The sequence below is a fragment of the Falco biarmicus genome, chromosome 6, assembly GCF_023638135.1.
Source record: "Falco biarmicus isolate bFalBia1 chromosome 6, bFalBia1.pri, whole genome shotgun sequence".
Lineage (NCBI taxonomy): Eukaryota > Metazoa > Chordata > Aves > Falconiformes > Falconidae > Falco > Falco biarmicus.
Window position 1 is genome coordinate 15,909,773 of NC_079293.1, and position 24,743 is coordinate 15,934,515.

The 24,743-nt window shown below is 36.7% G+C and overlaps 1 protein-coding gene across 1 annotated transcript in view; it reads left to right on the top strand.

Annotated features, from left to right (window-relative positions):
• EYS (eyes shut homolog) overlaps positions 1 to 24,743 on the top strand; it is an 872,029-nt gene that overhangs the window by 719,290 nt on the left and 127,996 nt on the right. The window contains exon 39 of the mRNA XM_056343434.1: positions 22,530 to 22,638. Within this exon, the coding sequence (XP_056199409.1) occupies positions 22,530 to 22,638 (109 nt within the window). The remainder of the gene's footprint in view (positions 1 to 22,529; positions 22,639 to 24,743) is intronic.

Consider the following 24,743-nt stretch of genomic DNA (forward strand, 5'->3'; position numbering starts at 1 on the left):
TGAATGGCAAATGGCTCTATATTATTGCATATGCTACATTTCAGCAGAAAGTATTTTGAGCCAATATAATGCCTGCAACATTTTATTTTCTTGTGAGTTTTACACTGATCAGATTTTGGAATTACGTATCTCTTACTAAAGTCCTCTTCTCAGGAAGGTAGTGTCAGTCTTACTGGGCAGGCAATTGAAGAGAAGGCTGATTAACTTAGTCTGATTAACTGTGAAGTGCTGCAGAAATTCTGCTGATCATCTTTGGGGTGATTTGTTAATTTGGGTTTTAGTTGGATCACACTCCCTGAACAGCTGCATCAAGGTGCTATTGAGCACCATTCTTTTTGGCATCAGCACAGTCTCAGATTGACTACAATTGCTCCTTATTAACAGTAGATTAAACGAGATATTTTACCACTCAAGCAAGTATGGCAGTCAGACCCAAAATGAGGCCTCAATCTTGGAAAGCCCTCTCTTGTTCTTTAAAACAGATTCTGTTTGTTCTTATTTTGACGAGTTAACGTGTAGAAGATAAACCTTATCCAAAGACAGTGGGTTAAACACTGTCCAAATTAGTTCATTTCATACCACTGCTTTGTGATGTAAAGTTATGTGTCCAAATAATTTTAATTAGAGCTGATCATGTTTTCTGACAGGTTTGCAGCAAGGATGTGGGATTATTTTGGTAGCTTTTATCTTCTTGTTCATGTAGTACTAAATCAGTGATTAAATACAGAACTCATATTTTTGCTCTCCTTTGAACTCTATGATATTTATTTTATTTTATTTTATTTTGACTACTCAAAATCTGCTTTAAGAAGACAGAGAAAGGATAAGATGTCACTTTTCTCAGTTATGAGTAGGAAGACTGTTAAGTACACCAAAGGTTGCACACTGAATACAGAAGACCAAAGGGCCACAACATTTACAGCTACATTAAGTAGGAAATGAAGCAGCACAGAATTGTTCAGTTTAAATTCGAGCTGAGCTGCAAGAAGCTAGTATAACTCATCTCACCTTGCACAAGTTCTTGAACTAAACAAGAGCTAACATTTTGCCACCTGTGACTTTCGTGGCATAATGCTGCTGCATCATCAGATGATGAAATAAATTAAATTGCCCAATAACTGGGAAAAGTCCAAGTATACATTCTATACTTTTCAAATCTAATTGCATAACTTTAAACAAAAGGTAGATGAAAATTCAGAGATTGTATTCCTCCAAAGCACATATTCAATCATTTCAGATCTTTTAGATGCCAGCAATTGAGAGTATCCCTGCTCATTTTTATCCCAGATAATTGAGAATAGTTTTCTATGGGCTCCAAAGAACTTCTATAAAATTCATGTGCTTTGAATCATTATCATGGATGAAGGACAAGTAGATTCCAAAATGTTGATTTGATTTAAGATGGGTATTAAAAACATTGCTTAATAAGCTTCTTACTCTCTCCTTTGCAGCTTTCCCTTTGAAAATAACATGTCTAAATAATGATGTCTATTTACATCAGCATAGAGTTGGTTTCTGATTCAAGCCAAAGAAGGGCTGCTTCTTCGCTGCCTAACCAAACTGTTAAATCAACATTCAGCAGTGACATAGAAGACACAGAACTTCCTTTGCTTCCCCAATACTTCCTGAATAAGAAAAGGGTGATAAAAGGAATTGAAAGGAAAATAAAGCTAATTAATCATGCAGTAGGTTTTCCATAATAGATTCACTACACAACTAATTCTTCTTATCTAGTTATATGCAGTACACATTACAGTTGAATAATCATCAGCATGCACCAAGCTGTTCATATGCCAGGCACAGGTGTTTGGGTTTATTTTCCTTACTGACCAGACAGCAGCCTATTTTTGTTATTATTTTTTTAATGTGAAAATCAATCCAGTAGCTGTTTACTAAAAGCAGTGGTAGAATTAGCTGATCTAATCCTGCTCACCCTATCACCACAATCTGGATGAGGGGATTGAGTGCACCCTCAGTAAGTTTGCAGATGACACTAAATTGGAGGAGAGTGTTGATCTCCTTGAGGGCAGGAAGGCTCTGCAGAGGCATCTGGACAGGCTGGACTGATGGGCTGAGGCCAACGGTAGGAGACTCAACAAGAAGTGCTGGGTCCTGCACCTGGGTCACAACAATCCCATGCAGTGCTACAGGACTGGGGAAGAATGTCTGGAAAGCTGCCTGGAAAAAGAACCTGGGGGTGCTGGTCGATAGCCAGCTGAAGATGAGCCAGCAGTGTGCCCAGGTGGCCAAGAAGGCCAACAGCATCCTGGCTGGTATCCAAAACAGTGTGGCCAGCAGGACAAGGGAAGTGATTGTCCCCCTGTACTCGGCACTGGTGAGGCTGCACCTCAAATACTTTGTTCAGTTTTTGGCCCCTCACTTGAAGAGGGATGTAGAGGTGCTGGAGCGTGTCCAGAGAAGGGCAACGAAGCTGGTGAAGGCTCTGGAGCACAAGGCTTATGAGGAGCAGCTGAGGGAACTGGGGTCGTGTAGCCTGGAAAAAAGGAGTCTCTGGGGGACCATATTGCGCTCTACTGCTACTTGAAAGGAGGTTGTAGGCGGGTGGGGCTCCGTCTCTTCTCCCAGGTGGCAAGCAACAGGAAAACAGGAAACAGCCTCAAGTTGTGCCAGGGGAGGTTTAGATTGGATATTGGGGAAAAATTCCTCACTGAAAATGTGGTGAAGCCTTGGAACAGGCTGCCCAGGGACATGGTAGAATTACCATCCCCGGAATTATTTAGAAAGCACGTAGATGTCGTGCTTAATGATATGGTTTAGTGATGGACTTGGCAGTCCTGGGTTAACGGTTGGACTTGATGATCTTCAAGGTCTTTTCCAGCCTAAATGATTCTTTGATTCTATGATCTTCCTGCCCACTCTCTTCCTCTATCTCACAAATAAGAGGCAGATGCATGACAGAGGAAGTTTTCCAGATTCATCATTAAGTAAAGCACTTAATCTTGACTGAAGGCAAGCAAGTATTTAACTGCTGCAGTTTTACCAATACAGTGCATACATTCTTTAAAAGCAAGTTGGGTTTAGATTAATTCTTCTTAATTTCTAGTAACTTAATATAGGAGCAATTAATTAGAGTGACAATCACAGAACTTGCACTTACTACCTACCATATTTGGCATTCTTGGGACATGATCTTGGGCAAGTCTTTTCACCTGTCTTTGCTTCAGCTTCTTCTCTGATACAAGATTTGCAGAGATCTTGTTACTATGAAATTCAAAGTCACAAAGTGCTGATATGCATAGCTGAAAACTAAAATATTCTAAATAAATAGCTTATGTCCGGTAGGTAAAGCTGTTTCCTAAAATTCACTGCTGTTCAGTTAAAACATTTAAAAACAGTTCAACTTAGCTTTAACCTACAGCTGTCCTTTCAACAAGGCTTTCATCACTGTGTCAAATAATACCCTTACATCCAGATCAGCTAAGTGGGCGGAAAATTCGATGGTCAGCAGTGCATAGTCTAGCTGGCAGTCAGTTACTATTGGCATTCCCTAGTGCTCAATTCCCTAGTGACCTAAAGAAATAATGAGGTAGTGTAGTGCACTGGGTCCTTCAGAGGCCTCCTAGGGATTGCTTCATGAACTTCATGGGCATGTCAGAACTATACTGCTATGAGTGCTCTTCTGACCGGGTTAGAAATGTTTTTACTAAACTACATTCTTCGAAATTACACTTTTTTTACTTCCCTATTTAAATTTGAAGGCCAACATTTCCTCTCCAAACCTTGCAATTATACAGTATGTAGACTGGAATATGTTGATACCTTTAGTTTGATCTTTTTTTATTAAGTGTTTTGTTCTTGCTATTTTGGTGTTTAAACCTTGAGAGAGTGACTTGAAATGAAAGACAACGGTCTTCTGTTTTTGCATTCTAAAGCAAAACTTTTTTTTCAGCTATTTGATGAAACTCAGCTACTGATTGATCATCATTGAATCGTCTGAGTAAAATCACATCAACAGTGTGATCATGTTACCATCCATTTTTCTGTAGTGCCCAGTATTATTTTACCTATTGCAGTAAAAACAACCAACCAACCAAACAAAAAACAACAACAAAATAAAACCCCAACAACATAAAATAACCTTTGGAGAGGGAATGCTGTAATGGGACCAGCTAGAATCATGAATACAAACATACAGAAAAGAGCAGTGAAATGTAAAAATCAGTTTATACCAGGGCTCCTCAAACTGTTTAAACAAGTGGCAGGAGGTCATCTGCGGCTGCTTGGTTTTCCCCCCCAACCCCTGGCTGGTGGTGGGGGGGGGGGGGGGCGGGGGGGGGGTCTGTAAATACTGGGGGGTGGATTGAGGACCCTGGGGGGCCGTATCCAGCCCGCAGGCTGTAGTTTGAGGACCCCTGGTTTGGCTTTATGGTGGGCGATATTAAAAGTGTCTACTTTTAGGCCCCTGTTAGGACACTTAGGTGTCAGAATGACTAAAAATTGTCTGACCTTCAGGCTCATTCAGACGACTCCAGTGGGTTTATTTTTTCTGTTGACTGCAGAGGTAGCCAGGCACCTCTGTGACTATGTGTCACTCCAATGTGTTGAGTTGCAGCATTTAGTATCAATTGGTAAGGAGAAGGACTGTGTATGGGACAGGCCTGACTCACACCCATACTTTATGAGGTTCCCTCCCCTTTGGGATACTGCAAAGTCACTCTCCTAATACAGAAAAGAAGTTTAATAAAACCAGAGAGAAGCAGCTTGACTTCAGGCTAGTGAGGTAGAATAGTTCTGTTATGTTTTCACCAGACATCATGTATATTTTTCAGTGACCTTAATGACTTCAAAGTTTGTAAGAATTTCTTGGGCCAGGTGAGTCCCTTTCATGGTGGTGCTAAAGTTCATTCTTGTATTTCTTCCTGTGACCTGGCAAGTGATACATTCCTTTCTGTGTAGTGGCCTGCCTTCAGTGAGAAGGCTGGAAATTGATCCTACTCCATCTCAGCCCATTCTAGTTTCCACCTGGATGATTAGGCTGTTCTCTTGGAGTGTGCACTCTGGTGCTTTATGGTTGAAGAAGACTAGACAGAAGGTCTCCTAATAACCAAGTTCCTTAACCACAAGACCTTTTTTTATGGAAAATGGGCACCTGCCTTTTTTCACTATGTTGTATGCTTAACATGTATATGCTTATTATGCATATTTCACAGGTCATGCTCATTAAAGGAATGAGGAAAGGGTTTGGGCACCTTACCATCTATCTTAAGCCATAGAAGACCCAAGGAAGAAATTAAACCATGAGGTGCTCAGGGTAGGAGCATCTGGAGCATGTGTGATTATTACATTCTGAAGGACCCTTCTGAGGTACCATCTTGAGCAACCTTCCTTAGCTGACCTTCCTGTGAGCTTCCGACCAAGGGGCTTCCAACCCAAAGCATTTTGTGATTCTGTGATGCTATGAGACCATCTCCAGAGGTTCTTCAAAATGTTAGTTCTGTGATTATGTGATTGTGAGGCAGAAAGGAGGGAATTTTGTGATTTCACATTGTTTAAGGACAGTTAAACTGTCTCTGATTCAATTTGTGCCTATAATCTAAACTGCTGCAAATTGTAGACAGCTTAATCTGGAATTAATTTTTGTCTGTTACAATTGTCTATTCTGATAAATTGAAACTTTATTCAGTGCTTGAATTTTTACCTAAAGTATCTTCATGGTAAATAGCACTGGGCATCCCTTTAAAATGAAATAGTTAATCTCGGGTTCTTTCTTGTAGTGAAATGTTTTCTAATATTTCCAAATTCAATATATGTATATTTGTATTCATAATATTTAAGTGGAAAAGTGAACAAAATGAAAAAAGAAAGCACCTCATCTGTAAGGAAAAACAGATTGTACATACACAGCAACAGCCATTGTGCTGTTTGTTTACACTTGCAGAATTTCCTTAACAACTTAGATTCATAAGATATAGTCTTGTTGAAAGGCTACTGTCCTACGTAAGATTTTGTCTACCTGTGAAGAGATGTAGCCATTTCACATTGTACAAGATTGTCCTTTTCCATGAACACCTCATACTTTCTATTTCTAACATCTGATGAAAGTAATCTATCTTGTTTAAAAAACAGAAAACTTAATAAAGGGTAGCCTGTGAACTCATACAAGCTAAATCTGTTACATTTACCATACTTTTTTTCCCCCGGTTAATATTCATGAATCTTGTGTGGTATTTATTTTCCAAGTAATACACTTCAGCTCAAATATACATCACTAATAAAAGTGATTGAAAAAAATAGGTGAAGCATTTGTAATCCATTATAAAATGTACACCTGACTATTTAAGTACTCTCTCTCAAAGCACTTCCAAATGACTTTATAATCTATAATTTACCTTTTTATATTCAAATAGGGAGTAAGCATTATGTTCCTCTACTTTCATGTATGTTTAAGAGCAGCTTTAAAAAAGATTGCAGCTAAAATATGTATGAACATATCACCATAAAGCAATCTTTTTTCTTTCTTTTTTTTTTTAATAGTTGGTTATAGTTTAGCAAAATGTTCTTAGCTGTTCATGTTGGATGCTGTGATTTAGACAGCTTCAATTACAAAGGACATATAAAAATATTATGATAATTTAATTTCTTTGACACAGCAGTTCTAAAGCTCATACATTTTTGATGATAGGGAAAAACACAGCTTGTGTGTTATCATAAGCAGACTGCAACAAAATACCTAATGACTCCGGTGCAGATAAAGGTGAGTTGACCCCTTCAATCAGTTTAGATGACAACAGTAAACTTCAAGTTCTGTTCAGTTCTGTATTTATGTTTGTATTCTGAAAGTACAGATCTGTGCCATTCTGCTCCTTTGTGTGTTCAAAGAAATAAGTATTAGTCAAGAAACAGTTACTAAAAAACACAATTAACTGGTTACATTGCCTAGCAATTAGGCTTCACAAATCAATAAAAAGTCTGGTAAGTGCATGTGTCATTAAACATTTCTAGCTTGTATCATTGAGTTGCTCATGCTTTGTGAATGTAGACTTTTAATATGCCCAGCACTCTTTGTAGCACTGCTATCTCTCATTTATCCAAAATGAGTGATTCTTACATGTGTTGGTGAGGGCCTGAAGGTATTATGATGACAAGGACTTACCTTCTTTCTTACTGATGGTGTCAAAATGAGAGGCAAAATGTTGGTGAGCACTAGAGGCACAAAGATTACTTTCCTAACTGGTGTTTCCGCTTGCTAAGAAAGCTCAGTTACTCATTCCCAATTTCATCTGGGCTACAAATTATTATGCTTCTGCAGTATACTGTGCAGGTGTGCTTGCCTCTTTGTTTGTGACAGCACAAGAAGTAATGCCTACCACAAATAAAATGTTATTGATAATTATTTTCATACATTGAAAACTATTCCTTAGCAATAACATATATTTGCACCTTCAATGACACTAAAATAATAATTTGCTAAACTAAGCAGTACGGTGGAGAACTCGGTATCTTATTTTAAGAGGCTGTCCTGGACTCTATGCCCTGACTTACATTCTCTTGCCATATTTTCAGCTGATCTTAATGTAATTCCACTGAATTAGGCATTCTTAGACCTTTATAGAAGAGTTAGGAGTATAAAATGGTAGATGATACAGGTGCTTCAGCAGTTGTTCCTGAATTATAAGAGAGATTAGGTGTCTGCCTGTTCTTTTTTCCAACAAGGATGCTTCTGAGAATGTGAAGAAGAAAATTACTTGAATGTCATCAGCAGAGTCCAAGAAGAGGTTATCTGAATATCACTATGAGAAGCAAGCACATAATTGCCTAAGTCTCAATTAGGGCAATGTGAGAGTAGCTCCAAGGTCCAAAGACTTAAGGTTACAGAGGATTAGAAGACATGAGCATTAAAGACTCTGAAACCAAAATACCAATACTTTTTTTTAATTGATACTTAAATGTGTAAAACTGAGATGCCAGCAGGATGTCTCTTAGTCATGAGTATTAGCAAAGATGCCACCTTCGATGTCAAGGTTTCCACTAGTTGACAACAGAAGGATTTTATTCTTTAGAGTCTCCTCAGAATTTCCATTATAAGTATACACATTGTTTCTTCTCTTGGCATTCAGGTTAAAAAGTCGGTTTCCCATTAACCATATTGCTTAACCTATTTTTCTCTTAGTTTTCCCATGTAGAGGGGAGGTAGCGGTTCATTTTAGACCAGCAGAGTATGCGAAGGAAAATTAATTAGTTCTGCCTGGTAGTAGCAATGTATGTTACTCATTATTGTATTTCTTCTGTCAGTAATAGGTAAAAAAAATAGAAGATTCTCAATCAGAGATCAGTGCAATATTGCACTGTTATCTGTACAACATTGCATTGATACAGCTTTATTCATGTGTCAGGTAGCTTTCTAATTTTCATTCATAGGATTAGATTTATTTGAGACAGTAAATGGAAGACTATATCTAAAGATGGCTCAACATAATAATTCATTCCTGCACTGTAGTGCAATACTAAACTCTTCGCTAACTCCATCCGGAAGGGTTGCTCTGCTGCTGGGAGTGATGGCCTTCCTCAGGGGAGGACAGACATAATTGGTAGGACGTTACCTACTACGTCTTTTTGTGAGCATATTTCCAACACATATTTGAGGCATTTTGTTGATGAGGCGTTAGGACAATTGAACCATCAACATTTGTTTGAAATTACCTTTCTCAATATTGTCTTGAGTGGAATTTCCCACACTCAAAATATGGTATTTTGGATATCTCGTTAATTTCTTTTATTCTTTCCTTTGTTCTGTTTTAACCATTCTCACAAGCACAATTTATGTATATATAGAAAAATTCTTAACCACTGTAGGCAAATTGTTATATAACCATGCTGTAGGTAAACGTTGTTTTCAGAAATGTGTGTATTCATCTGTTTTCTTCAAACTTAGTATGTCATAGCCATTCCACGAGACCGTTGCTTCTATACATGCATACACTGATTTATTTGTCTTTATTTTCACCAGTACTTTCATATGCATGAGAATCAGTTAGTAGATACATGTTTTAACAAGGAGTTTTAAGAGGTGATATTACAGTCTGCAATGCAACAATGTAGGCCAAATAGTTTTTGAAATTTGAGGTTTACCAACTCTCTGTTTCATTTTTCGCCAGGCTTACAAGAATGTTAATTTCTTCACTGGGAGATAATACTGAACGTTACTTATATGAAGTTATACTCAGCTTCTACTGAAATTAATGGTTTTTTTAAATGGAAACATGATCCAACACTCTTTCTCAGTGTGTTCAAAATCACTGTAACAAGTGATATTGTACTTAAAGAGAATGATACGGCTGATAATGGACAGATTGTCATGTTTCTTTTGAAAACGAAAGATCTCTGAGTTGGTAAAATCTTATACTTTTGCAGAGTATTCTTCTAAAGATAGTGCTCTGCTGCTCCATGCAATCAAATTTAGGCTTCAGTTTATTCATTGTTTAGCAGAACTCTCCAAACTCACCCTTCATCAATATATTGCATTGTTGTGTTTGGTGTTTGTTCTGACTTTTTCTAATTTAACAAAATCACCTTATTTTGTTCCCCTAGAATAAAGCATATGACTTTTGAGATCAATGTTAGGGAGGTTGTTTTCCATTTTGTTTGCTGAAATTATTTCATCTGGACTTAAGGGAAGAACAAGTTAAAACCTATTGTGTAAGGTTTTCACTCTTTTCATGCCAGAATATTCTTTCTGTGAAGATTAGAGTTTAATTTCCCTGTTTATTTCCATATGTTTTCCACACATTTTATTAGGTGTTGCATACACTTTAACTGGAGGTGTTTAGCTAAAGGAGGAACCAAACTTTCCTTTTTGACATCATACAATTTCTAGTAAAAATACTTGAATGCAATTACATCTATGTTAAAAATGAGTGAATTAGAGAAGCCAGATTAGAGGGTAAGAACAAACTGTGCAAAAGGCTGCAAGCACTTTCCCTGAAGACTGTTCATTTCTGGAGGCCCAAAGAGTAGAATAGTAGAAGTCTTTCACTTTGGTATACTGCAGGCTCAAAGAAGGGTTAAAGGTAGCTATAGGGAAAATTAAGGCAGCCTTGTTCAGGTGCAGCAAGTACCCAGTTGTTACATGAATCTGAGGCAACGCTGCCAGAAACAGGAGAAAGCAACAGTATTCAGTCTTGATGGTGGATTAACTGGCTTTAAAAAGTTTCTTATCAACAGTAAAACCAGTGGCTCCATGAATTCATCTGATAGAAAATAGCTCACAAAATACACAGAGAAGCCTATTACGATCCAACAGCGAGTAGTCAGTTCATAAGCACAAGTGCGATACATATTCTCCATTCTTCCAAGAGCATGTTGTCCTAAAACTCAGATTAGAACGCAGGTTTTTGTAGGAGTTGGTGCCTACTGTCAAGATCAATTTTGTAACAATCTGGTCTTCCAATACTGTCATGATCATGAATAATGATAACAATAACTATCATAATGATGATAACTATTAAATTTATTGTAGCTTCAAAACTCTGCAAAAAACTTTGTGTTATTCCCATTTTTGCATGTGTGAAATGGAGATCTTGCAGTCTATCAGTTGGTTGTCACAGTGCACTGATGTATTATTGTGTTTACACCAGTGCAGTCCCTGTGAAGTCAGTGAGATTGCAGGGATATGATTAAGAGCAGAATTTTTTCCTTGAAGGATCCAGTTGAGAGCAGATCTCTTTAAAGTCATGATTCATAATATATATGTGTTGAAGAAAAGTATTCCATTGAAGTAAATGATCCTTGGATGCACGCTGCCTGTAGTATGCTCGGTGATATATGCAATAGGAAGAGTCCCATTAACCAATCTACTAAAGCATCATATACTTGACTGCTGGACTGGCAGAGCTTGAGTAAGTGAGGCATAAAGCAAGCTCAGTAGAACCTAACATAAACAGTATCTGTTTCACCTAAAGTAGATATTACCATTTTCAGCTAGTAATGTGCATATACAGAAACATGAATTTCGGGGGGTGGGGTGGGGTGGGGTGGTGTTAGATTCTATATAATGCATGAAAAACTGTACGCCAACTTTAAGTAAAGAAATTGCATCTTCAGTGCAAGGTAGATAATATTAGGTGAGATAAAGTGTATTTGTTCTCCTTATGCTATCCAGTTTTGCTAGTATCTCCCCAGCAAAAGAGAGAAGATAAGTTTGAAGGTGAACAAAAGCATTTTCCTTTCTTCTTTTTTTATTCATCACTCTCTAGAAAAACATTTTGTAAGCATTTTCCTTTCTTCCCTTTCATTCATCACTCTCTGGGAAAATGTTTTTTAAGTAACATTAGATTTGTGTATAACAGAATCTTGTTCTATATAGATTCAGAGACACTGATAGCTGCAGTCACTTCTATTATAGTCTTGTTGTTTGTCTATTATGAGACCTGTTCACTCTTTCTTTACTTTGTAGTGGGCTCAATTATATGAAAGACTGGAAATGTCATATTAATTTTAATACCACTTTTTACCAAATCTGAGTCAAGTTTTTCACTGTTAACATTCCTTCACTAAATCATATGTAATTCTTCTGATAGAAATGTTAATAGAGTTGTAAGGTGCAAGACAGCTTAGGTGATCATCTAGTCTACACCACTGCCTTAGTAGGACACACATTTAAGTCATATTTGCTGTACTTGTAAATTAAATGCTTATGCCATTTCTGACAGATCTTTGTGTAACCTGTCCTTGAAAACCTCCAGTGAGGGAGCCTGTACAAAGCAATGCAATCTATCTCAATATCCGTACTATTAGTGAGACATTTTTCTAAAATGTCTGACATGGAGACAATGGAAAGATTACTTATTTCTTGATTGTAGCAGCCTTCTACATGCTTAGAGATTATACTCTGCATTTAATTTGACTTGCGTTGTTCAGCTCCTTTGATTCTGCCTAAGTGATGTATGGTTTTATCAAAATCAGATATCCACTGACAACTAAAGGATGTATTTGGGATTCAGTGAAGCCTGGATTTAAACTTACCTTGCAGGTCACTGTTCCAGATCTCCAGTGGTTCTTGAAGCATTTTTCTAGTCTTTATTCTCTTGGCTCACCTATTCTTCAATGCAATGCACCATTTCAAGCCTATTAGTATGCCTTATGTAGCAGCAACAATATAAGCGAGGGAATGCAGATATCAACAATGCTGATGATAATAAAGGAACTTGATCAGAGTTTAGTGAAAACTGATTGAGCAAAACTCCTGCTGATTAATAAAGTGGGTCGTTAAGAAATATGAAATTCAGTGTCTTTACCTTGCAAGAAAGCAGAAAAATGCTTTACATGTCCTGTCTTTATACCTGTCTATATATCCCATTATTGTGCTTACCTTTTTTGTAACAGGATGACATTGTTGACTGATTTTCAGCTTGTCATCTACTCTTAAGGATTTTTACTATGGAACTGTTATCAGCTGGGTAACTGTTTCCAAGTCCTAGGAGCTCTCAAAATCCACTGAGAAGTATGTTTTGCTTATAATTATTATGCCATATTAAGCACTGTATTCATTAAGTTAATAATAGATTATTACTACATTATATGAAGGGACATAACAACAAGCCTAGCAAAACACTTCCTTAAAAGCTAACTGGAAAAAAGCTGATGATTTGCATCAGGCTAATTTCTGGTGAGTCTTTATTATATTACTTTATCTCGAAATCAATAAAATGTCATGGGAATGGAAGAGTAGAATAAATAAACTTATTTTTTTTAATACCTTTCAACATAAAAAATAAGGTTCTGTCCAACAAAATAATGGCAAAAAGTCAGTGTCAGACTGACTAATCTTTTTGTATTAAAACTGGGTAATATGGAAGCACACGTGGTAAAGAAGTTTTAAATTTAACAGGTTTGCTTTGATAATATTTAAAGTATATTCTCACATCACGTTAATAATGGAAAGCCAAGAAGTGTTGTTCTCTTATGGATACTTCATTTCTTATAGCCTGATATATGTATGACTGGAGGAGACTCAGCAACTTTAATATGAGCCATGTAAGGATGCTATTATTCTTCCTGGATTAATCAGAACTGAGGAAGAGCTGGCCATATTTTTCTCTCTTGTGTTACTACGAGTCTGTTGACATGTGTTACACTCTGTTAGAATCTGGCCTGTTCTCAGAAGGCCCAGCAAGTACTGTGATGGTAATTTCAAAGTCAGAATTTTGACAAATGGCATTCTCCAAATGTACAACAAATTATGCTAATTGGAAGTCTGCTAAGAAACAAAAGGCAAATAATAGGGTTTTTTTTAAGTCAAACTGTATTATTTTTATAGGAAAGTATATAAAATATCTCTAAGAAAGATTTAAAATGGTAACATAATACCAGTTTTATTTATGTGGTCAGATTTTATTAAGAAAATTATGACCTCCTGGAGGATGCAAAATCGCATGGGGAAGAGCTATAATGTTTTTCTATTTCTTGTTGCTTTTCTCATTCAGACATGTAAATTTGAAGATTTTTTAAAAGACCTATGTGGAAAAATGGGGGGGAAGGAGGCATTTAGTACAAAAATTATGATATTACGTAACAAATCTCTCTGTGTATTACACAGCGAGTTCTAGTGTAAGTATCATATGAACAGTTCAGTTCAAACTTCCTCATACATTTTGAAGTGTTGACTGAAATGTTTGTTATTTCCCACAGACAAATTCAAATCTGGGAGAAAATCAAGTGTGTTCTGTGGATAAAACAACCCAGTCAATAAATCTATAATCAATTGCAAATAAGAAATATTTAATGTAAAAGGAAATTGATGTTGAAAGTGACTGGGACTGATATACTCATAAAACTGTGTATCTGTGTTCAACCAACAGCTAGACAGTTCCTTTTTATGTTTCCTTGGTTCCACAATGAGGAGAGAATGGAGTATTTGGAAGACTTTCAAAGTCAAAGTACAATGTAACTGAGTAGGTGCTCTAAAAACTCAGATTTCAGGATTTTTTAGGCAGTCCTTTTTGCAACTCTTCATTGAAAACAGTAAGTAGTATTTTGCATCAATGCAATATGGAGCACCTAGGAACAAACCAAGCTGAAGATCAATAATGTATAATAGTAGGAAAAGACTCCATTTCACTTTGAAATATTTTTCATTTTCTGCAGTAGCCAGTAACAGGACCTCTAATTTCCTTTTGAATGAAGAATCAGTGCAGTACTGCAGGACCCACTATGCCATACAATCACACCTTAGCTATATAAGACATAGAGACAGACAAGCAATAACATTTTTATCTGAGCTATGGTACACTTATTATTGGGTACAAACATATCAGAGCAACTGCTTAGATTCATAAGGCAGGCTAAACCTCAAAAAATATTCACGTGCATTACTGTGTCCACTCTTATGTATGCTAATTGGCTGTCCTTAATGGATCACTCTCTCAAATTTGTTCACCTTTGTGTATTTTTCTAAGTTCTTTTCCTACATATTCTAGTAAAACTGATCAAGGAATAAGGAAGGAATTTAAGTACAAATAGGAGAATTATTTTTTGTCATCATTAGGAAGAACAGCCTTTCATGTGTGGCTATGGGGAAGGTGTCAGCAGTAGTGGGGAATGTAATGTTCAGCGTAATGCTGCCAAGGACTGTTAACTGGTTTTCTTCACATAGTGAGGAACTTTTGAATCTTACACAAATACCAGACATTCTAAAGCCCAATTAAGAAAACACTGAAAATAAACTATCAGCAAAACTGTCAGATTTTCTGCTCCATCAGAAGAGCTTTTAATAGCTAATGTTTCTTTTCTTCTCCAAACCCAGAGCTCTGACAACTAATCATAGAATCATAGAATATCTCAAGTTGGAAGGGACCCGTAAGGATCATCAAGTCCAGCACCCTGTTCCTCATGGACTACCTAAAACTAAACCATGTGACTAATAGCATTTTCCAGATGGTCCTTGAACTCCAACAGCCTTGGTGCCATGACCACTTCCCTGTGAGTCTGTTCCAGTGACCAGCCATCCTCTCAGTGAAGAACCTTTTCCTAATGTCCAATATGAACTTCCCCTGAGGCAGCTTCATTCCGTTTGCTTGTGTCCTGTCACTGGTCACCGGAGGGAAGAGACCAGCACCTCCTGCTCCACTGCCACCCTTGAGGAAGTTGTAGACTGCAATGAGGTCACCCCTCAGCCTTCTGTTCTCCAAGCTGAACAAGCCAGGTGACCCTAGCCGCTCCTCAGAAGTCTTGCCCTTGACACCTTTAACCATCTTGGTCGCTTTCCTCCAGACACACTCTACGAGTTCCATGTCCTTCTTATACTGAGGTGCCCAAAACTGCACACAATATTCCTGGTGGGGCCACACCAGTGCAGTGTAGAGTAGGACAGCCACCTCCCTTGACTTGCTACCTATACTGTGCTTGATGCACCCCAGGACATGGTTGGCCCTTTTGGCTGCCAGGGCACACTGCTGACTCATATTCAACTTGTCATCAACCCAGACCCCCAGATCTCTTTCCACAGGGCTGTTCTCCAGCTTCTCATCCACTAATTTGTACATATAACCATGATGGCCCCATCCCAGGTTGAGAATCTAGCACTTTCTCTTGCTAAATTCCATACAGTTGGTGATTCCCCAGCTCTCTAGACTTTCCAGATCTCTTTGTAAGACCTCTCTACCTCAGGGGAGTCCACAGCTCCTCCTGGTTTAGTATCATCAGCAAACTTAATTAATGTATATTCAATTCCTGCATCCAGATCATTTATAAAAACATTGAATAGAACTGGTCCTAAAATTCAGCCCTGGGGAACCCCACTGGTGACTGGCCACCAGGCTGATGTAACCCTATTTACTCTTTATCACCCATTTACCCACCCATCAGCCATTTGCTCACCCAATGTGTTATGGACTTGTCTGTCTACGTGCTGGACATTTTATCCAGAAGGATACTGTGAGAGATGGTGTCAAAAGCTTTGCTGAAATCCAAACCCACCACATCTGCTGGCTTCCCTTGGTCAGCTAGATGGGTGACCTTGTCCTACAAGGAAATTAAGATGCTTAAGCAGGACTTTCCCCTCATGAACCCATGCTGGCTATGACAAATGACTGCATTGTCTCTCAAGTGTTTTTCAATAACTCCCAGAATAACCTTCTCTATAATTTTACCAGACACTGAAGTGAGACTGACAGGCCTGTAATTACCAGGGTCTTCCTTCTTTCCCTTCTTGAAAACTGGGACAACATTTGCCAGCTTCCAGTCAACTGGGACCTCTCCAAACTCCCCAAACCACTGAAAAATAATGAAGAGAGGTCCTGCAATGACATTGGCCAGATCTTTCAGTACCTTGGGATTAATCCCATTGGGTCCCATAGATCTATGCACATCAAGCTGGAGGTGCAAGTCTTGAGCAAGTTCAGGGTTGGCCAGGAGTTTATCATCCTCTAATGCATTCCAAATGTTCACTCACATCTTGGTGGGTTTTTTTGGCTTGTTTTGTTTTTGTTGTTTGTTGGGTTTTTTTAATCTTAAAGAAAAGGGCATCAAAAGATAACTGCAAAACACTATTAGGGGTCAAAGTCATTTGGGATTTTTCAACTTCCGTGCTTTTGTCTACCTCCTTCACCTGTCTCTCTCCCTCCCCCTCTCCCCTACCAGTATGCTTTTACAGTTCGGTCAGCTCATAGCAACTAGAAAATTTGAAATTTGGTGCTGAATGGCTGGAGGTTATGACAGATGTTTCATTGATTTAAAATAAAATGTCAGACATGAAACGAAACATTCATTTTTATAATTGTCACTTCTTAGTGTTGTAATTGAAAGTGGTAAGAAATAACAAAACTTGACCTCGTTGAAATAGAAGAGGGTAAAGAAATATATGAACATTTCCATGGAAGCAGTATGTTGAAGTTAATTTTGGGAACAGAAGTAGGTTTTTAATTATTAAATCCTTTAAATACATATATTTTTAAGAAAAAAAAAGTGCTAAGTGCAAGAATTTTGGAAATAAGTGCCAAGAGATTATTAAAACTATAAGACACAGTACAGATATTCACACTTGTGAATTGAGTATGCTCAGTCAAAAGTAAAATCACTGTTCTTGAACAATCTCCTGTATTGCTTGACAGATGGTTAGATGTTCCCTTGACAACAGCTCTGGTTCATCAAGGGTGTAAAAGAAGCCACTGTTTCAGTGTTCTGTGGGACTTATTCTATACTGTGTGTTTAATATTGACACTTCTTCAGTAAAAAGGATTTTATTGGGGAATTTTTCCTATGTTGAGTTGTTATGTTGGACTAGTGTTTGTCAGCTTATAAGGAGAAAAAGAGCAAATAATCTAAAATGTAATTGTCCGATTGTGTCATTAGAAAATGGACAGTAGTATAACTACTTTGTAATCATTTTTCAGAAGATCAGAAACCTTGGTCTTCTAGCAGTGTGAGATCTTTGTTCAGAAAAAAACTTTCCATGATACTTTAGCTTGGACAAGAACAGAGGCTGGTTCTCTTTCTAATGCTTGGGGATTTTTTATACCTGATGATCTGACATTTTAATTTTGTTATGCCTTTCCTTAATCTGTTAGAAATATGGCTGTACCTTCAGCACTATATAGAAAACATAATTGCTATAAACTAAATTTTCTTAAGTATGTTTACACAAGCATGAATGCACCATTTTTACATGATTACATTAGATAACTATAATGCATGAATGCAGTTCAAAATCTTCCAGAAGTTCCAGTCTCCAGACCTATTCTCATCCATATTGTCAAATATATAATTAGTTTAAGATACTTTACTGTGTTTCCCTTGATATAAACTGGAAGCTGAAGCAATCATGCTATCAATTAGAGCTTAAGTCAGTCTTTCCAATGTTTAGAAGAGACATTAGTATAAATTTTGTATTCATGCTTTCTACTATGCTTCTTTAGTGCCACCTGGTGACTAGCTTAAAAGAAAAAAAATATGTATGCTTGCACTTCCACATGGAGAAGTAGCTGTGATAATTTAAGCTAAAACATTTGCTTGAGCACAATTATACCAGGTAATGTTTGATTTGGAAATGCCTCAATCTTAGCTAGTGTAAGAGGATTTCTTTCAATATCTTTTCCAGGCCTAAACTAATCCATTACTTCATATCCACAAATCTGCCACAGGTATGAGTGTGTTTGGTAATCATTGCACTTTGTTAGAAATTCAGTGTTCATGCACAGAATTAATCATGATTTAACTAGTAATAGCATTAATCACTGTGTATAACTTCTGGTTTGCATCTATTGAGGTCCATGAGTCCTTTGTAAAGAAACAGCCCCTGTAGTAAATCCTTTGTTAATTCTTGTTCTTAACAAGTTTATATAAAATCCACAGCAGCTATCAAAAAATCATGTTATTCTAAGCCAAGTGCAGAAAAGAAGGCTGAACCTCTTCTTATTTCAAATTTATGGAAACAAACATTTGACTAGATCAGGCATGTACCTTAGTGTCTACAGGAACAGGCTGAGCTCCACATGGTTCCAGACCTATTTAGATTATTGTGTATATAACATTCCCATATGTCCTCCACACACACCCGTTTCCCATAACTACTCCACACACACACAATTCTCTTCTGCGTTGTGAATCCCTTTTATATCATAACAAGCGTGATGTGCATAAATCACAATTTTGGTGCCTGAGAAAATAATCCTGCAATAGGAATCATATTGCATTCTCTCCTGTCACTGTCTCTGGAGGGAAAAGTACACTGGCTTTGAATGCAACTAAAATGCCACTGAGATGTGAGGTAGATGGACTGAAACACCTTCAGCATCTAAACAAGTGAAAAAGCACAACTGAACTAAAAATACTTCAAAATTTAAAGATGTCAGTGATTAGCCACTTTCATCTCAGGTGTTCTTTATGTGAGGTCAGTACCTCATAATAGAAGGTTAATTAGAAAAATAAAGAAAAAATGTCAAGAGAATAAATCATCAGTTCCATTTTATCTTTTCTAATGTGGGTAAGGAATTTCAGTCTTCTAGGAGATGCATGAAATAATACAACTGTATTTATCCATTAGCAAGATTATGAAAGATTTAATCTTAGATTATAAAAAAATATTATCAAGTTATAATGCTACATGAAGTGGTATTTTAGTTCAGGTCATTTCTGCTGCACAGTATTTCAAGCACATTCTTTCTTCTGTCCTTGTTTTTAAAAACTAGTATAATTATGTCTTGCATAAGAAAGAGACAGCATTTCTGTTTTAATTGCCATTTTTCATTATTTTCATAATTTTCCTCAGAAAACTGTCTTTTGGACTATAATTTTCCATGCTCTGTCTCTTTCTAAAAGCTATTCTAAGCATATTTGAGTAATATAGCAAATTCAAACAGTCCTAATTTTTTGGTAAAGTAAGCATGAAAAATATTCATTTTGTTCACATTTCAAATGAGTTTTTCCTTTCTTTGGCATAAGACAGAGAGAAATTTCAACTATTACTTGCTTGGAAATGCTTGCAGAGAAAGGAGCAAATGATGAAGAAAATAGTGGTAGCATTCCTAATGTGTGCTCCAGAATATAGGGCAGTAGGTTGTTGCTTACAGCCTGTGGTTTTTTTTTCTCACAACTCAGTCACTAATCTACTGGCTAACATCAAACAAATCAGTTCTTTTCTTTGAAATTTCATTGCTGCATCTTTAAAAAAAAAATCTTTGTCCTTTGTGAAGCTGAGACTCATGATCAAAATCACTGTATAATACCTGCTGTTTATAGATACTGGAGTTTTTTCTTTGGAATTTATTTATTCTTTTTCCTTTTGTTTCTTTTTTTTTCTTTTTCTTTTTTTTTTTTTTTCTTCATTTGTTTAAAGGTAGAATGGATCACCAGGTATGCCTGCATTGGGACGACTGTGTTATTATCTATATGCATTTAGGATACTTGGACTTGCCTAGATAAAGATAGTGCAGTAAAGACCATGTCAGTATCAAGTAATCTTTAAGGCTTATTTTGGATGCTTTTTTATTTAAAGATGATCAAACTGACATAGACCATAGTGTTCTTTTCCATTACATGAATTTTATTCTTAATTAACTTTGCCACATCAGTTAGACTTTTGTTCTTTGTGGGCTGGACTGTTATAATATGTGATATACTTCAGAAACCTTCCTGAGAAGTAGAAACAAGGCAGTGGCAAAGGGTAGGTTTTGCTATGAGTATGTTAGGTCTATACTACAATATCCACTCAGAGTAGAAAAGTATTAAGGAAAGGTTGAGTTTGGTTTTCCCAAGAATGTCCTAAATAGTTGATTTTCTTTTACCTGAGAAAGTTATCCTTATACACTGTGATTTACCTGGACAATTCCCAGCAGCTGAAATATGAGAAGGAATAATAAATAACATTCAAAATATAATTTACATATGGTTGGAAATCAGTAAGTGGAAGTACTTTCTCCAAAATTTTCTTTATTCCAAGAATGTAAAAAGATGATCACAAAACTATCTGTCAGTACACCCATTATTTATTAAGGAGGAACTTCTGTTTACACAATTAATTTATAATGAAATTGTGAAAAGAGTGATCTTCAGAACAGCAGACATTGCTTCTGGCTGCCTACATTCAAAATCAAAATATTATGCTAACTTTAGACTACATAAGAAGGAACTTAACCTAACATACACTTTAAAACATGACCTCTTTTAACCTAAAATAAAAAAGAAAAATGAACATTTTTCAAACTCATTTGTATAGTCTAGAGGTCTAGAACTCATTTCAAAAGATGGTAATAGAAAATGCCATTCAAATATCTCAGTCTTTTTAAAAAAATTAATTATTGTTGCTTCTGGTTCAAAAATAGGAAAAGTGTTGCATGCTTACAAAGGTGAAATAATTTAGCAAATTTCAACCCCATGCAGCAAAGCACAGTGAAAAGTCAATGAGTTAGTATTGACTGAATTAACTCTGGAACAAGAAGCAATATAATCACTGGAAAGGTAGGATTTATTAATATGCTTGCATCACCTGCTGATACAGATACACTGCCTGTGAGACTTGTGTTAGTAGATGCACTTTGTTTTGCTGCTCACTCAGAAATCACTGCACTGCAGTGAACGTTACAAATATTCATTAGGGGGGGCCTAATACTTTATCCATTTATGTCAATACAATGTTCCCAGTGACTTCAGAGGTGAAAACTGAGGCTCTAAATTTCATACTGAATCTACAGACAGGAGGCTAAAACAGTAAGACTGTAAACATAGGGGTAGAAAAGCAATGCTCAAGGCATAGCATGGGATAAATCATACCATGGCACAAAAGCTGCACACAAACCAGATCATGACATATGAAAAGGGAGGCATTTGAGGGCATAGTAGGTGTTGATGTGGTTCATCCAGGAGTAAATTTGTCCTTGGCAGTGCTGAGGTCATTTCTCTGATTAGTAATATATGCTTCTCATGCTCAGGATGTAATAGGTTTTAAAATAGTTTAACTCTTTCATATGTCTATGGCCTAACATAAAAATTCATCTATCCCAACACAAAATAGTTTATGATGTTCCTGTCATTGTCCTTTACCATTTGTTCAGCTAAAAAAATGGAAAATTTGGCAGCCCGTATGAATGTATAATTTTTTGAGAACCTTCCATAAAATCTGTTGTGCAACATTTGCGAAATATTACACAAAAATATAACGTTGTTCTTGTAATGCCTTTAACAAGAACATTGTTATATTTTTATGTAATAATCTGGGAACTTAATTATATGGATTTGACTGAACAGAGTTTCATGTGCAGGCTGCATGTTGTCAGTAAACCTCAGTCAGATTTAAAGAATCTATTGACTACCATTCTTCTGTTCTTCCATTGCTGCAATAATGTTTATGCAAATTTTCTTTCTAAATACGAAACAAGTATATTTGAAAATCATCGTTGGACTGAATTTTTATTGCTGATACCATTAATAGCATTTCATCAGATCTCATAATAGAAATAACCTGAAGAATTCACAGTGTTTTATTGAATGTTCGCTAGTATTTATTTTACAAATTCCCTTAACCTTATATTATTCTTTATCTCTGAAGCTCAGACCAGAGTTTACTTAAACAGCATGCTTTCCAAGTAGCGATAACTATATCACAGTGTAATCTTGCTGCTCAGAGCTATGCAGCCTTTCATTTCCTATTCCATTTCTGTTTCCCCTGTAGGGCAGGAAAAGGAAATTTCCACCTAGGGAGTTCAGCATCATTCAACATTGATGTTCCTTGTCCAACAATCCTCTATACTAGGGAGACTGTATGTCAGCAACAGTTAGCCTTTAAAATTTATCAATACCCACTTATGTATGTAAAGATCTCTTTCTTTTTTGTATCTGTATACATTTCAAACCTAGAGTCAAGAACAGTAGGAAAGAAAACAGAGAGACATTAGTAAAAAAAACTTACATATTTTGTCTCCTGGGTAGTCCAAGTAGTCGTGAAACTGGAACTATTAGTGTCCAAAGACTGTCATCCTTTGTGGAGGCAGAAGCATCTTTTTCACCTTGCCTTTGCTGTGTGTTTGAATACTCTGCTGTCAACAGCATAAACAGTAATGAGATCTTCTGTTTCCTTCCAGCTATATATTGCCTGTGAGCAGTCCTGAAGGTTACTGCATGATTGAAATGGCTGCAGATGGAAATCCTCCTGTACAACACAGACTTTCTCTCTCATATCGGGCATCTCAGGTGAGTCTGCAAAACATAAAAAAATGCTATTTGCTTTGAACATTTCATCAGCGTATGCACTTTAGTTATTCTCAAAGGAGAACAGGCATTCTAACTTTTTCTAAAGAAGGAAATTTGATTCCTCCTTGGTTATCATAATATGTACTTAATTTGTTTTAAGTATGTCTTTTCACATCAAGCATCCTTGGTATTTCCATTAATTTCTTTAGTTTACCTGGCTCTGAAACTTCTATTTCAACTGGCTGAAGTCCATGAAAAGGACACTAATACTACAAGACGAAAAATAATACATTAGCAATGCCGTTATACTAGGCCATGGTGTTATTAGAAACAATTCAGGTATTTTTAAGCAGTAATTCTGGTTGGTTTTTATTTGCAAGCCACACTGTTTAGTGGAGGATAGTTATGAATCATCAGTGACTTAACCTGGTGTCAGTATTGTTGCTAGAATTCACTTCTGAATAGTACTGTAGAAACTACAGTCTCCATTTTGAAACTAGTATCAGAAGACTCATTCTAAATAGGCAATAGGCCAACTTTCCCAGATCTTGAGGTTTTCTGTTACACTTTGTCTCCATGTTATCACCGTCATTCCCTCATCACAGGATTATTTCTGCATGATACATTTTAAATGTTTTTAGACTTGAGAATTTGAACTGTGATTGACAGCTCACTTTATAAGTTTGTTCACTAGAAGTCAGGACAGTTAGCTGTAGACATGCTGATTGTTATGTGCATCTCACGTTATGCACTGCCAGGTAGTAACAGAATTTCTTCCCTGTTTCTTCCCTGAGTCAGAATCTAGGTGTTTGTTCAGTCTGATACAAATAATTAACTTGCATTAGATATTGCTATTAGCCCAATCAGTTGTCTGTTTATAGCTGCCAGATGATCAGCCTGATATTCTGCTGGAGAAGGTTCTTTTTTCTTTCCTTTTATGTTCAGGTTCATAACTCTGGCAGAACCTAAAGCTAACGCTGTTGGCAGCTTCTGCATAAAGAATCTGGGGAAAGCACTTACCCATAAGTACCTAGTTATACAGAGGAGCCAGCAGTACCTTACTCACAGAAAAACTTACAGTTGGCCACCTTTGATGTCATGCACCAAGACCATACATCAGAATATTTCTGCCCCTCATCAGGAAATTTCTTTGATTCCTAAGAAAGTCCACAACTCTTCTCTGTTTCTTTTTGTGAGGGTCCACATTTAAGTTCCAGTTTGTATCATGAGTGGGTTTTTGAAGTGAATGTTCTGGTCATCCCCACTCACCACACTTTGGTTCATCTTGCAGAGTAATCCTGGAGCATGCCAGCTGAATACTTTTAGGGTAAAACAATACAAAGCGTGAGAGCACTTAATGTGCTGTAGCGAATGGGTATATTCATTCATGGCACCAAATTATACTTAATCCAGAATAACTCCTTGTGTATGCATGTAGCATGAATCTCATATCCTCATTACTATTACACTTCATAGATCTGCTCCTAATCTTCCAGAGCCACTATTTTCTTTACAAAGTACACAAGCAAAGAAAAAAAGAAAAGAAGAAATTTCTTACTTCTAGGAGGTCTAATTAATTTATTCCCATTGCTAGCCAAGCCAATTCTTTTTACCACTCATATTCCAAGTGAAGAAGGATATTTTAAAATCAGTATTTGAAAAGTTAAGCATGAGTATTACAAAAGTTAATATAATGTTAATGTAACATTATATTAAGCCTGTTATGTTATTAACAAGACTTACAGGAATTCTTCCTATGTGCTTCCTTAAAATATATTCTGGTTAAACCAGTTCCATCCAGAACAGGATCTTTATAGAAAGAATGTGTATTATTGTGTACTAGCATGAGTTTGAACTTCTAACGTGATAAAATCCACTGAAGAGAGAAACTGAGCAGAGCCTACTGAAGGTGTTCTGTGCTACTCTGATCTGCCCCCAAGGTCAGTGCTTTTGTAAAATAAGTCAAATAATAAAAGGATTTTGTTGCAAGAGGAGTGTTAAAAACACTTTTTTTAATCATAGTCCCTTTACATTCCAGTCCAATACTTTGCTTAATTCTTGTAACACGTTCAGAAGCAGAGAGAAAATTTCTGTCTGCGAACACT